Below are 13791 nucleotides of genomic sequence, written 5' to 3'. Positions count from 1 at the left end.
CACCTGCAACGTAAAGACAATGTATTAACTGATTTTATTAAAGTATCTATGAAATTATCTTATATAAATGGAGTGTGTGTGTGTGTGTGTGTGTGTGTGTGTGTGTGTGTGTGTGTGTGTGTGTGTGTGTGTGTGTGTGTGTGTGTGTGTGTGTGTGTGTGTGTGTGTGTGTGTGTGTGTGTGTGTGTGTATTTTACATTTAGTTCCAGGTCGTTCAGAGTGATGTGACACTGCAGGATCTGTGGCGGTCGCTGAAACGATGGAATTCCACCTTGATTGGAACACAGGGCTGATGCCGCAGGAGTACCAGCTACACACACACACACACACACACACACACACACACACACACACACACACACACACACACACACACACACACACACACACACACACTTTTATTTTTGTTTTACAAACAATAGCTTCTCAGCATGTTATCTTTCCAGGAAGAGAAATAATGTGCTTTATATTAGCTTTGAAATATCTTTGTATTTCTTTTTTGTATGCAAGAACAATAGCCCTGGCATGCTATCTTTCCAGGAAGAGAAAGAATGTAGTTTACAGTAGCTTTGAAATATCTTTGTATTTCTTTTTTGTATGCAAGAACAATAGCCCTGGCATGCTATCTTTCCAGGAAGAGAAAGGCTGTTTTAGTTTTCTTAGCTTGGAATCAACACCGATTAATGTCATTGGTTACTAGGCAGGGTTCGGAACTGTTCATAATGTGATAATCAATCACAGTTGATACATATGTTGTATATTATTTTATATTATGTTATCATCAGTTATGCTCTACTGTGCATACCTTTACAGCTGTAAAGTCACCAGAGAAAGTAATGATTTATATGGGTGTGATCCAAACCGTGTGTGAAATGATGATTCATGAGTGTTAGTAGGTACAGTATAAGGTTATTGCTTAATCTGAAGTAGGCAAAGTAAATACAATGAGTGGTTGGTCAAATAGAAAACATACTGTAGGGTACTATAATGTTTACTATACTGTGAACTATATCGTCACTGTCGGGTGGAAACCTTGTCTAAAACTGTTTTCAGGAAATGGAAAAAAAGAGGCTGTGTTCCAATGGATCCAATGTAGTTATTATTTGGTCACAAGCTCTTGTTAATCCTTTTCATTGGATCAATATTTATAAAACCCACAGACACACTAAACCACTTTCACTTACAAGATTGTGAGCTTGTAGATCGTTTATTTTGTGTTACTCTGTAGTATGACAAAGTAGGGTATTAATATATTAATATACAACAACAAAAAAAAAAGTTTAAAATGGAGATTCAAGGTTTCTGCCTGACAGCAACGATATTATACAATTTACTAGTATTACTGTGTACTATTTTATAATGTGTACTATACTATGTACTATATTATAATGAGTACTATACTACAGATGTATTATATTGTATTGTGTGCATACCTTTGTGTAGCATTCGTAGCATTCATACTAGAATCCAGCAAGTGGCTGATGGTTGCTACTGCCGCTACGGCTACTGTCTGACAGACAGACAGACAGACAGACAGACAGACAGACAGACAGACAGACAGACAGACAGACAGACAGACAGACAGACAGACAGACAGACAGACAGACAGGTTATTTAAGAACAAATCCTCATTTACAAACAATATGGGGAACAAAGTGCAAGGCAGATCTGTCAGGGCGCACATGAACCTGTTGTGTTCACCTGTTGGCTGTTGTGCATTATATACCCAGCCAGCCTTCATCTGAGCGGGGTGAGGAGAGCTGATATAGATCAGCTGACCTATAACCCAGAGCACGGGGCCATCTGGGACCCAGATCTTAAAACATTACGTATATATTCATGATTCCTTTTTTTCTCCTCTTTTCTAATTGGCTCCATGGTCGCCCCCTTCTTTCATAATCGGAACTCCATAAAATAGGATGTAAGGAGTAGTGTGACTGTGTGACACTGTTATCGCCATGATAATAATGGCAGCTGGCGGTGCTGGGAGTTGTAGTCCTGTCTACTGTGAATTGTAGTCCTCACCTCTGTGATGTTAGGAGACTGGAGCAGTCTGTTGGCGATGTTGGCAGCGGTCGTAATGTTGTCGGGGCTCAGCTGCTCTGGTCTGGATGTGAGGATCTGAACGTTGCTCGCCAGGGTCAACAAGTCAGCCTGACTGGTCACCTGCAACGTAAAGACAATGTATTAACTGATTTTATTAAAGTATCTATGAAATTATCTTATATAAATGGAGTGTGTGTGTGTGTGTGTGTGTGTGTGTGTGTGTGTGTGTGTGTGTGTGTGTGTGTGTGTGTGTGTGTGTGTGTGTGTGTGTGTGTGTGTGTGTGTGTGTGTGTGTGTGTGTATTTTACATTTAGTTCCAGGTCGTTCAGAGTGATGTGACACTGCAGGATCTGTGGCGGTCGCTGAAACGATGGAATTCCACCTTGATTGGAACACAGGGCTGATGCCGCAGGAGTACCAGCTACACACACACACACACACACACACACACACACACACACACACACACACACACACACACACACACACACACACACACACACACACACACACACACACACACACACGCACACACACAGACACACACACACACAGTGAGTGAGTGATTTATAAGAACATAAATGGATACGATAACCTAACCTTTAGTCTTAATTTGTTAATATACTGTAAGTGTATACTGTGTGGTACATTGTAAAAGTCATTTAGAGGAACATACCACTGACTGATCTCTCTGGACAAGATTCCACAGAATATGAGAACCAGCCCACAGTGGTGTTTGGAAATCTGAATGTACGTCCGTTGAACTCCATCGTTGTTTCTTGACAGAAGTTTGCTATCAGCAACAGAGAAGAAAAATATGTTTTTTTAATAATCGATTTAGTCTCTATCTCCCTCCCTCTCTCTCTGTCTCGCAGACTGCTGGGCTTCATTCAAAAAGATGTATTTATTGCTCCCTTTAAAGTGATGTGAAGTTTCGAGCTACACACTCTTCATCAGGCTAAAGTGACATGGAGAGACAGGCTCCTTATGCGCATGGACATGATCACGTAATGCATGTTGACATCAGAGATCACTTCAACAGACAACCAATCAGGTCATGATCGTCAATTGCATCTGTACAATTGTAAGATGAACCAACACAAAAGGTGAGAACGCCATAAAATGATAATGTTAACATCGTCACTCAAGATTATATATTTTTTATTTTAACATATAGAACTGTAACACAGTGCATAAATAATACACATGAATGTGAAAAACATCCCATAGTTAGAAAAATTTAAAACAAAGCTCAGTAGGCTAACACACCACCAGGCCACTTTTTAAAAAAAAGATTTAGACAGTAGGCTGACAGGAAATAGGGAGAGAGAAGGGGAGTGGCATGCAGCAAAGGCCGTCGGGATCGGGAGTCGAACCCGCAACACGCTGTCAGGATACATCAAGCCTATAGGTGCTTGGACCGCTACGCCAGCGGTCCAGGCCGGCAGGCCATCATTATCGAATTAAACCCCAGCATCTGTCGATCGGCTATTTTCAGTGAAAGCTTTCCCCACAATAACATGCATGTCTCTCTTCTTTTTTATCTGTCAATTGTGTACACTCACCATCAATGAACTAACCAACCAATCAGAGGGTGCTAGTAGTGGTGTATACTTACGATCAGAGCAGGTTGGTCCAGTCCAGTGAGGAGGACAGATACACACTGATGACAACAGCTCTCCTCCGTTGACACACACAGGAGGAGGGATGGTGGTACTGGGAGTACTGGCAGTGGAGGTAGTAGTGTGAGTACTGGGAGTGGTGGTAGTAGTGCGAGTACTGGGAGGAATGGGAGTACTGGGAGTGGAGGTAGTAGTGCGAGTACTGGGAGTGGTGGTAGTAGTGCGAGTACTGGGAGTGGTGGTAGTAGTGCGAGTACTGGGAGGAATGGGAGTAGTGCCAGTACTGGGAGTGGTGGTAGTAGTGCGAGTACTGGGAGGAATGGGAGGAATGGGAGGAATGGGAGTGGTGGTAGTAGTGTCAGTACTGGGAGTGGTGGTAGTACTGGGAGGAATAAGAGTACTGGGAGGGGTGGTAGTAGTGCCAGTACTGGGAGTGGTGGTAGTACTGGGAGGAGTGAGAGTACTGGGAGGGGTGGTAGTAGTGCCAGTACTTGGAGAAGTGACAGTAGTACTGATGGGAGTAGCGTTAGTAATAGAAGTACTGATAATTGGAGTAATGTCAGTAGTGTTAGTAATGGGAGTAATGTCCGTAATGGGAGTACTGATAATGACAGTAATGGAAGTACTTATAATAGGAGTAGTGTTAGTAATGGGAGTAATGTCAGTAATGTCAGTAACGGGAGTAATTTCAGTAGTGTCAGTAATGGGAGTAATGTCAGTAATGGGAGTAATGTCAGTAGTGTCAGTGATGGGAGTAATGGGAGTAATGTCAGTAATAGGAGTAATGTCAGTAGTATTAGTAATGGGAGTAATGTCAGTAATGTCAGTAATGGGAGTAATGTCAGTTGTGTCAGTAATGGGAGTACTGTCAGTAATGGGAGTAATGTCAGTAATGGGAGTAATGTCAGTAGTGTTAGTAATGGGAGTAATGTCAGTAATGGGAGTAATGTCAGTAATGGGAGTAATGTCAGTAGTGTTAGTAATGGGAGTAATGTCAGTAATGGGAGTAATGTCAGTAGTGTCAGTAATGGGAGTAATGTCAGTAATGGGTGTAATGTCAGTAGTGTCAGTAATGGGAGTAATGTCAGTAGTGTCAGTAATGGGAGTAATGTCAGTAATGGCAGTAATGTCAGTAGTGTTAGTAATGGGAATGTCTGTAGTGGGAGTAATGTCAGTAATGGGTGTAATGTCAGTAGTGTTAGTAATGGGAGTAATGTCAGTAATGTCAGTAATGGGTGTAATGTCGGTAGTGTTAGTAATGGGAGTAATGTCAGTAATGGGAATGTCTGTAGTGGGAGTAATGTCAGTTATGTCTGTAGTGGGAGTAATGTCAGTAATGTCAGTAGTGTTAGTAATGGGAGTAATATTAGTAATGGGAATGTCTGTAGTGGGAGTACTGATCATGTCAGTAATGGAAGTAATTATAATAGGAGTAGTGTTAGTAATGAGAGTAATGTCAGTAATGTCAGTAATGTCAGTAATGGGAGTAATGTCAGTAATGGGAATGTCTGTAGTACTGATAATGTCAGTAATGGAAGTACTTATAATAGGAGTAGTGTTAGTAATGGGAGTAATGGGAGTAATGTCAGTAGTGTCAGTAATGGGAGTAATGGGAGTGGTGGTAGTAGTGCGAGTACTGGGAGGAATGGGAGTACTGGGAGTGGTGGTAGTAGTGTCAGTACTGGGAGTGGTGGTAGTACTGGAAGGAATGAGAGTACTGGGAGGGGTGGTAGTAGTGGGAGGAGTGAGAGTACTGGGAGGGGTGGTAGTAGTGGGAGGAGTGAGAGTACTGGGAGGGGTGGTAGTAGTGCCAGTACTTGGAGAAGTGACAGTAGTACTGATGGTAGTAGCGTTAGTAATAGAAGTACTGATAATTGGAGTAATGTCAGTAATGTCAGTAGTGGGAGTAATGTCAGTAATGGGAGTAATGTCAGTAGTGTCAGTAATGGGAGTAATGTCAGTAATGGGAGTAATGTCTGTAGTGTCAGTAATGGGAGTAATGTTAGTAATGGGAATGTCTGTAGTGGGGGTACTGATCATGTCAGTAATGGAAGTACTTATAATAGGAGTAGTGTTAGTAATGGGAGTAATGGGAGTAATGTCAGTAATGTCAGTAATGGGAGTACTGGGAGGGGTGGTAGTAGTGTCAGTACTGGGAGTGGTGGTAGTACTGGGAGGAATGAGAGTACTGGGAGGGGTGGTAGTAGTTCCAGTACTTGGAGAAGTGACAGTAGTACTGATGGGAGTAGCGTTAGTAATAGAAGTACTGATAATTGGAGTAATGTCAGTAGTGTCAGTAATGGGAGTAATGTCAGTAGTGGGAGTAATGTCAGTAATGGGAGTAATGTCAGTAATGGGAGTAATGTCAGTAATGGGAGTAATGTCAGTAGTGTTAGTAATGGGAGTAATGTCAGTAGTGTTAGTAATGGGAATGTCTGTAGTGGGAGTAATGTCAGTAATGTCAGTAGTGTTAGTAATGGGAGTAATGTTAGTAATGATCATGTCAGTAATGGAAGTACTTATAATAGGAGTAGTGTTAGTAATGGGAGTAATGTCAGTAGTGGGAGTAATGTCAGTAGTGTTAGTAATGGGAATAATGTCAGTAATGGGAATGTCTGTAGTGGGAGTACTGATCATGTCAGTAATGGAAGTACTTATAATAGGAGTAGTGTTAGTAATGGGAGTAATGTCAGTAATGGGAGTAATGTCAGTAATGTTAGTAATGGGAATGGCTGTAGTGGGAGTAATGTCAGTAATGTCAGTAGTGTTAGTAATGGGAGTAATGTTAGTAATGGGAATGTCTGTAGTGGGAGTACTGATCATGTCAGTAATGGAAGTACTTATAATAGGAGTAGTGTTAGTAATGGGAGTAATGTCAGTAATGGGAGTAATGTCAGTAGTGTTAGTAATGGGAGTAATGTCAGTAATGGGAATGTCTGTAGTGGGAGTACTGATAATGTCAGTAATGGAAGTACTTATAATAGGAGTAGTGTTAGTAATGGGAGTAATGTCAGTAGTGTCAGTAATGGGAGTACTGGGAGGGGTGGTAGTAGTGTCATTACTGGGAGTGGTGGTTGTACTGGGAGTACTGGGAGGGGTGGTAGTAGTGCCAGTACTTGGAAAAGTGACAGTAGTACTGATGGGAGTAGCGTTAGTAATAGAAGTACTGATAATTGGAGTAATGTCAGTAATGTCAGTAATGGGAGTAATGTCAGTAGTGTTAGTAATGGGAGTAATGTCAGTAGTGTTAGTAATGGGAGTAATGTCAGTAATGGGAATGTCTGTAGTGGGAGTACTGATAATGTCAGTAATGGAAGTACTTATAATAGGAGTAGTGTTAGTAATGGGAGTAATGTCAGTAGTGTCAGTAATGGGAGTACTGGGAGGGGTGGTAGTAGTGCCAGTACTTGGAAAAGTGACAGTAGTACTGATGGGAGTAGCGTTAGTAATAGAAGTACTGATAATTGGAGTAATGTCAGTAATGTCAGTGATGGGAGTAATGTCAGTCGTGTTAGTAATGGGAGTAGTGTTAGTAATGGGAGTAATGTCTGTAATGGGAGCAATGTTAGTAATGGGAATGTCTGTAGTGGGAGTACTGATAATCCTACTATATAATTGGAGTAACCTCTGTCTGTCCGTCTTGGTGTCTTGGTGTCTTGGGCCGACCGGGTATGGGCTAGTGTCAGTAATGGAAGTACTTATACTAGGAGTAGTGTTAGTAATGTGAGTAGTGTCAGTAATGGGAGTACTGATAAAGGGAGTAAAGTCAGTACTGGGAATAGTGGTAATGGGAGGAGTGTCAGTACTGGGAATAGTTGCAATGGGAGTAATGATAATGGCAGTAGTGTCAGTAATGGGAGGAGTGTCAGTATTGGAAGGATTGCTATTGGTATTACTGGGAATATTAGTAGGATCAGTAGTATTTATAGAAGTAGTAGTACTTGTAGTAGCAATAGTTTTTGCAGTACTGGTAATACTGGGATTACTGGGTGGGGGAGGAGTATAGGTTGAATAGAAGGTCATGGAATCAGCAGTAGTAGTACTATTATCATTATTATTATTATTATTATTATTATTATTATCATTATTAGTAGTAGTAGTAGTAGTAGCAGTAGCACTAAGCAAATAGTAGTATGAGGTGTGAGCAGTAGTGCTTTCAGTTATATTAGCTGTAGCACTATGTGCTGATCCTCGAGTCTGACTGGCTACGGTGTGTGTGTGTGTGTGTGTGTGTGTGTGTGTGTGTGTGTGTGTGTGTGTGTGTGTGTGTGTGTGTGTGTGTGTGTGTGTGTGTGTGTGTGTGTGTGGGTGGGTGGGTGTGTGTGTGTGTATATGAGAGAGAGAGAGAGAGAGAGAGAGAGAGAGAGAGAGAGAGAGGGGGAGGGAGAGTGGGAGAGAGGGAGGGAGAGAGAGAGAGAGAGAGAGGGTGCGTGATGAAAGAAGAAGAGAGAGAAAAGGGAAAAAGAGGGAGAGAGGTAGTAAAGAGAGGAAGAGAGAGGGTGTGATGGGAGAGAGATAAAGAGGGAGTGAAAGAGTGAAGGAGAGAGAGAGAAAAGGAAAGCAGGGATAGTGATAGAGATAGAGGGAGAGAAAAGGTGAAGGAGAGAAGGAAAATAATGGAGAAAGAGATAAACAGAGGAGGGCAGGGAGAGATAAAAGGAAGTTAAGTTATTGACATAGAATGAAGAAACATTTAATTTGACCATGTTTCCATAAGCATACAGTGCCTAAAGTGATTAAGATAATGGAGCTAAATGTGTTTAGATGCACATTCATATATTTAGATAGTTTAACCACTTGAACCCTACTGGGGCACAGAGATTTGTTGTAGAGGGAAATGCTATCGTAGAGCCCGGGGGACCCCAGTCAATAGGCAGTATATAGGGATTAAGTGCTTAATTTCTTATAGTTATGATCCAAATATTTATTGTATATGTAAACTCAATCAATGTTCACAGTGTCTCAATGTCTCAATGTAGAATAAGCACAACACAACACATCTCACAATCTGTGTCTAAACACATAATAATAATAATAATAATTATTATTATTATAATAATAATTATAATAATGATAATTACAAAGATTGAAACGATTAATCAATTGACAGTTATTCATCAAATGAAATCATTTAACGAAATAATCCGTTAAGCGATGTATCTGTAACATAAATGTGTAACTGCACAAACTGTATTTACACCTTCACAGAAATGTGAATTCTCGTCTGTTTGTTCCACATTATGAAATTATCACATTATTCTAGCATCATTTTATGGTATCGATCAATTAAGTAAACGAAAAGAACATGATCATGAAAATAACCGTCAGTTGCAGTGATAATGTTTTTATTCTTACCCACAGTGAAGACAATGGACATCCAGAGGATCCTCATGTTGACGTCTCAGTGTCCCTTGTCCTCCAGTCGTGCACAGAGTGGGAGACTGCTCTTGTCTCTCTGGTCATGTAGACAGGAACAACAGGGTGGTAGACTGCCCTGTGGACGTCCACAGAGAAATATAGACTGTCCTGTTGTACACTGAGGAAGACCTATTAGGTTGAAACACGTCCGTTGCTCTGCCTCGGTGAAAAACACATTTATTGAGTGCTGGCTGTCTTCGTCTTCTCAAGACCTGTTGACATACACAGAGGGAGTGCTTGTCAGTGTGGTTGGCAGTGCCAGGGAGATAATACATTTATAGGCTCTCTGAAGCAGGAAGTATTAAAAATCCTTACTGTTAAACTTGTGTTTACTTAACTCTGTGGGTGTACATTTTAATGTCCATATCAATAACACAAGGCCCTCTGCCAATCAGATTGCACGATCACAAACAAGTGTCGTACTAAACTGGCCCTCATGGATTATTCTGTGGGAATAAAAGTGCCCTGTGCATCATGCAGATCATAAACTGTATCTACACCTATAAAATAATCCACTGCGTTTCACTTATACACCTGCCATCAACAACATGAGTTCAGGTGCTATAATATAGTATAAAACATTATGAGACTTTTACAGATTCTCTATATTGTAGATGTTATGGATACATTTTATATTTAATTCTTATTCTTTGCCAAATTGTAACCAATATTTGTGGGAATTTCACCCACTCATTAATACCTGGTGTAAACCTGTGATGTGACAAAAAACGTTGAACTTTGATATTGAAAGACTTTTACATGTACATAATAGAGGGAAATTCCACAGGCATTTTATACACTGTCATTATAGAATTATTGCAATAATGAATAATGAATTTATGAATAAAACAGAACTATAAGAAAATCCTATACTATTTGTTATCACATGTAATAGCTTTTACTATCAATGTGATGATATTTTTTTTTACAAATCTCTTTATAACATGTTCAAGCAGACAGAAAAGACATGTAGTCAAGACCAGTATTACAAAGAGGTCTGCAATATTCTGACACAAACAACATAAGTGCATACAAGTAAAGAGTGAACAAAACGACATAAAATAACTATGTATAGGAATTACATAAACATGATGTGCACGACTTCTCTGATTGTTTGAATAATAATAATACAAATAATAAAATATATATATATTTCTAATTATTTTTCTTCTAATAATGTCTGATTCATAAGTTAGAAGGTGATGGTATTTTTTATTTTACATTTAACATTCTATGTGGTGCACCAGCTGCTGTTCTGACAAGATCAACCTTAAATACAGTACCTCTTCCCATAGTAATCAATACTATAGTTTTTGTTTTGTCTCCCCCTCTCTCCAGCTCTCCAGAAATACATTTTCAGGTTGGGATACCAATTGCATCCAATCAGTTAAGAGAACTCATACGGGATGAAATTGAAGTGACGAATAAGACAACATTGGAAATGGAACAATATAAAACTGAAGCTCATAAATGGGTACTCTCTCTTCTGATTAGATCAAATTAGTGACCCACCTGAAAATGAATGTTCTGTTTAGTAAAGAGCTTCGCCCACATACATTCTTTAGAGCAGTGATTACTATAACCATTTAACACTTATATTCAAGTTCAACCAAAGAAATACCACTTACAGCACCTTTAACATCTTCTACTAATTTGTCACATGGAATGTGACACATTACACCACTGTCACACATCCCTACCTACCTAACTCAGATGACACAGCCGTTCTTGTCCTACTCACAGACAATCACTCTGACAAAGGAAATCATTTAAAGATAATAGATGCTCATTGGAAAGGGTTTAGTTTCAGGACAAGATATCAAAGATAATTTCCTTTGTAGGCATCACAGTGGAAAAAATAAGGTGGTGAACTCAAAGAAGGTCCAAAGCAGCTCTGTTCAGTTCAAGTAGAAAATCTTTTATTAATCCATAACAAGGAGTTTTTAAAAAAGGTGACCAACTGGAGTGCAGTGGACCCTGATGAAGGCCTCCAGCCAGGAAATTAATTAACTTAGAACTCTTTTGTCCTGAAAGGAATTAATTGATTGGCCCCACTTCACCTCAGCATCAGTTCATATCAAAACAGTAAAAACTAGAAAAGGTGCTCCTCGGAGCACAGGTCTCCGCCAGGTCAGGTTGGTTATTGTGATTTGTGGGCCAGCAATGTTGGGAATTCGTCAATCAGAATGGAATATGAAAAATCGGATGGATCCGTGTTGATCACAGAGATAATGTGTACCCATTTGCGTGATGTTTGGACAAAATTTGTAGGAGTAATTTACTTTTTTTTTTGCAAAAATCTGCCTCCTGGTAACGCTATAACAGGGAAATGTTAAAAGGGTGGGATTTGTTCCTCAACATAGTGCAAATGTGCGTGCAGTTTCACCGCAATTGTTCATGATTTGCGGCATTTTGTTCAAAATGGGCCACTCCTGCAAACTTTAGATGTCAATCTTAGCCAATCAGGGTGGAATATGAAACATCTGAAAGCCCCGTTTCGTTTAATGACTATAGAGATACTGAGTACCGATTTGTGTGATGTTTCGACAAAATCTCTAGTACTGTCAAAAAATGTGTTTAGCAAAAATTGGCCTCCTGGTGGCGCTATAACAGGCCCATGTGAAAAAATTGGGGCAGAGGTTCTGCTCTGGCATCCAGGGAGTGTGTGCATAGTTTCGCTGTGATCAAGCCAACGGTGCCGGAGATTAGATGTTCACAGACAGACGGACACACGGACGGACGGACAGGGTGCTAAACATAGTCTCGGCCATGCCTTCGGCCTGGCGGAGATGATGATGACAGGTTCAAATACCTCGTAGTTACTCTGAAAAATAGACTCAGCTTTGACCAGCACACTATAAAGACATCCAGAAAAGGATCCACAAAAGTCAATCAATCACTGGCAACTGCCGTTTTTTGAGCTTTCTCATTTCTATCTGTAACCATACAGAGTATCTCACTCTTGTCTTACAAAATAGAGTCGTTGACTTAATATCGCCACCACACTGTACTTGATTAGCACCAATTGTCAAGTTCCTCCATTAGTTCTTATTCACCTTTTGATTTGCTGGGGGGTCCATGCTTCTCTTTTTGATATCCTCCCTCTGGTCATTCATTTTCAGGGCCGATGGGGATGTGTTGTAGCCCTGCTTCTAGTCAGACTGAATTAAATTCATGCATTTCCTTTTGGGAAAGGTAGACTGCTTTATATGTTGTATGATATTTATGTTTGATAATATCACAATTTACAATTTAATAAAACATGTATGTTAACATTAACCCTGCTGTCGCTATTTTGGGCATTCAATATTTGTCAAAATAATTTTGAAAAAATAGCAGATCTACGAGCTCAAGAGACACAATGCTTTGTACTTCCATGTACTGTTATGTACTGTCATGTACTGTTCTCATGTCTTACTAAATAAACTACATCAATCAATCAATGCATTGTGAGCTTCCGGGTCGGCCTACCACTTCCATAACAAATGGTCTAAACAAGTATAAAATACTTTGTAGGCCTACTTTACTTATGTCTGTTCTTGTTGGGCATCATTTGGGGTCCCAGGGGACGACAACTGCCTCACCCTAGCATTTACCTTTGACCTAAAATTCTGTTCTTTCTCCTCCGAGGTGGAGGAATTCTTTTTCCTCCACCTCGGAATGCTTTTGGCAGATTAATCAGATTTTAGGTGCTGCTGTGCTGAGTGCCTATCAATCCATGCCTGTCCATCTACATGTGACACTTTAATAGACATGAGTTTTCTTGTCTGCAACCATACATTCATTAGCCACTTTCAAATTGGTGTCACTATTTTGGGCATGTCATTATAGGTATACCGTTTAAAGAATTTTACCTTTTTTTAAAGTATAAAATAGGGCTTAAGTTAATTTAGCCACCCAGACATCATTACTACAATATACAAGGTTTATTCATAAAAAAGCAAAATAGTCTTTATCAAGGATCTCAACACTTGGTGTCTAGTACTGAAATGTCTGCCTCCTCCATTCTCCAGCATGGCGGTGTTACAGTGAAATTGGTGACCTGCTGAAATACATGTTCATCTTGTGGACTTCACATAACAATGTCTGAACGTGCATCACTGCTGTTTGTCCACAAGATGGTCACATATTTCGTTAGGTCACCAATTTCACCATAAACTTCCATGCTGGAGGACAGAGCAGGAAAAGGCAGAAATGTGAGTATTGAGATCTGGCATATGTCTTTTTGACAAGTCAGTCAGTTTACCTCCAAGAATAAACCACATTACCCAAAGCTGCAATCCAGAAATTATTTAACAAATACAATGTTATTTTGCATGGTAGCCTATGTTAATACAAAATAACTAGTACATCTGCAGTTGTTGGAGGTGGCCTCCCTTCTCTTCCATTGAGACATTTTTATATTTGTGTCAGGAAGGACACCTACTGGTTGACTGGAGGTACTGTCTGAAGGTCATAATCTCGCAGAGATTCTATCTTGAAAGAGTGGTAAAAATGTGGTCTCTCATGTGTGACGTACAACATTTAAGTTATGGATTGCAGCTTTAGCAAACTAAAAGCCTTCATTGCTGACCCAAGTTAAAAAGAAAGGATGAGTCATTTCACACGCTGTAGTCCAGCCAAAATAACCATTTCTGTATGTCAAGACAAAATATTCAATGCTGTAGGTGTGTGATACGTTTTAAGGCATTATATATTTGACTCA

The 13791-nt window shown here is 40.0% G+C and overlaps 1 protein-coding gene across 1 annotated transcript in view; it reads right to left on the bottom strand.

Moving 5' to 3' along the window:
- The window catches only part of LOC308104943 (adhesion G-protein coupled receptor G7-like), a gene marked incomplete at both ends in the record, with an annotated part of 16818 nt that extends 13372 nt beyond the window's left edge, over positions 1 to 3446 (bottom strand). Inside the window, 3 exons of the mRNA XM_080455582.1 lie at positions 1 to 3; positions 2026 to 2166; positions 3423 to 3446. The exon at positions 1 to 3 is cut by the window's left edge and continues 138 nt beyond it. Coding sequence (XP_080311708.1) covers positions 1 to 3; positions 2026 to 2166; positions 3423 to 3446 — 168 coding nt within the window. The remainder of the gene's footprint in view (positions 4 to 2025; positions 2167 to 3422) is intronic.
- Between the last annotated feature and the right edge of the window lie 10345 nt (positions 3447 to 13791).

The sequence above is a fragment of the Gymnoscopelus braueri genome (genome assembly GCF_963280865.1).
Source record: "Gymnoscopelus braueri genome assembly, chromosome: 17".
Lineage (NCBI taxonomy): Eukaryota > Metazoa > Chordata > Actinopteri > Myctophiformes > Myctophidae > Gymnoscopelus > Gymnoscopelus braueri.
Note: the sequence above shows the minus strand (reverse complement) of the source record. Positions and strands in the feature narration are given on the sequence as shown.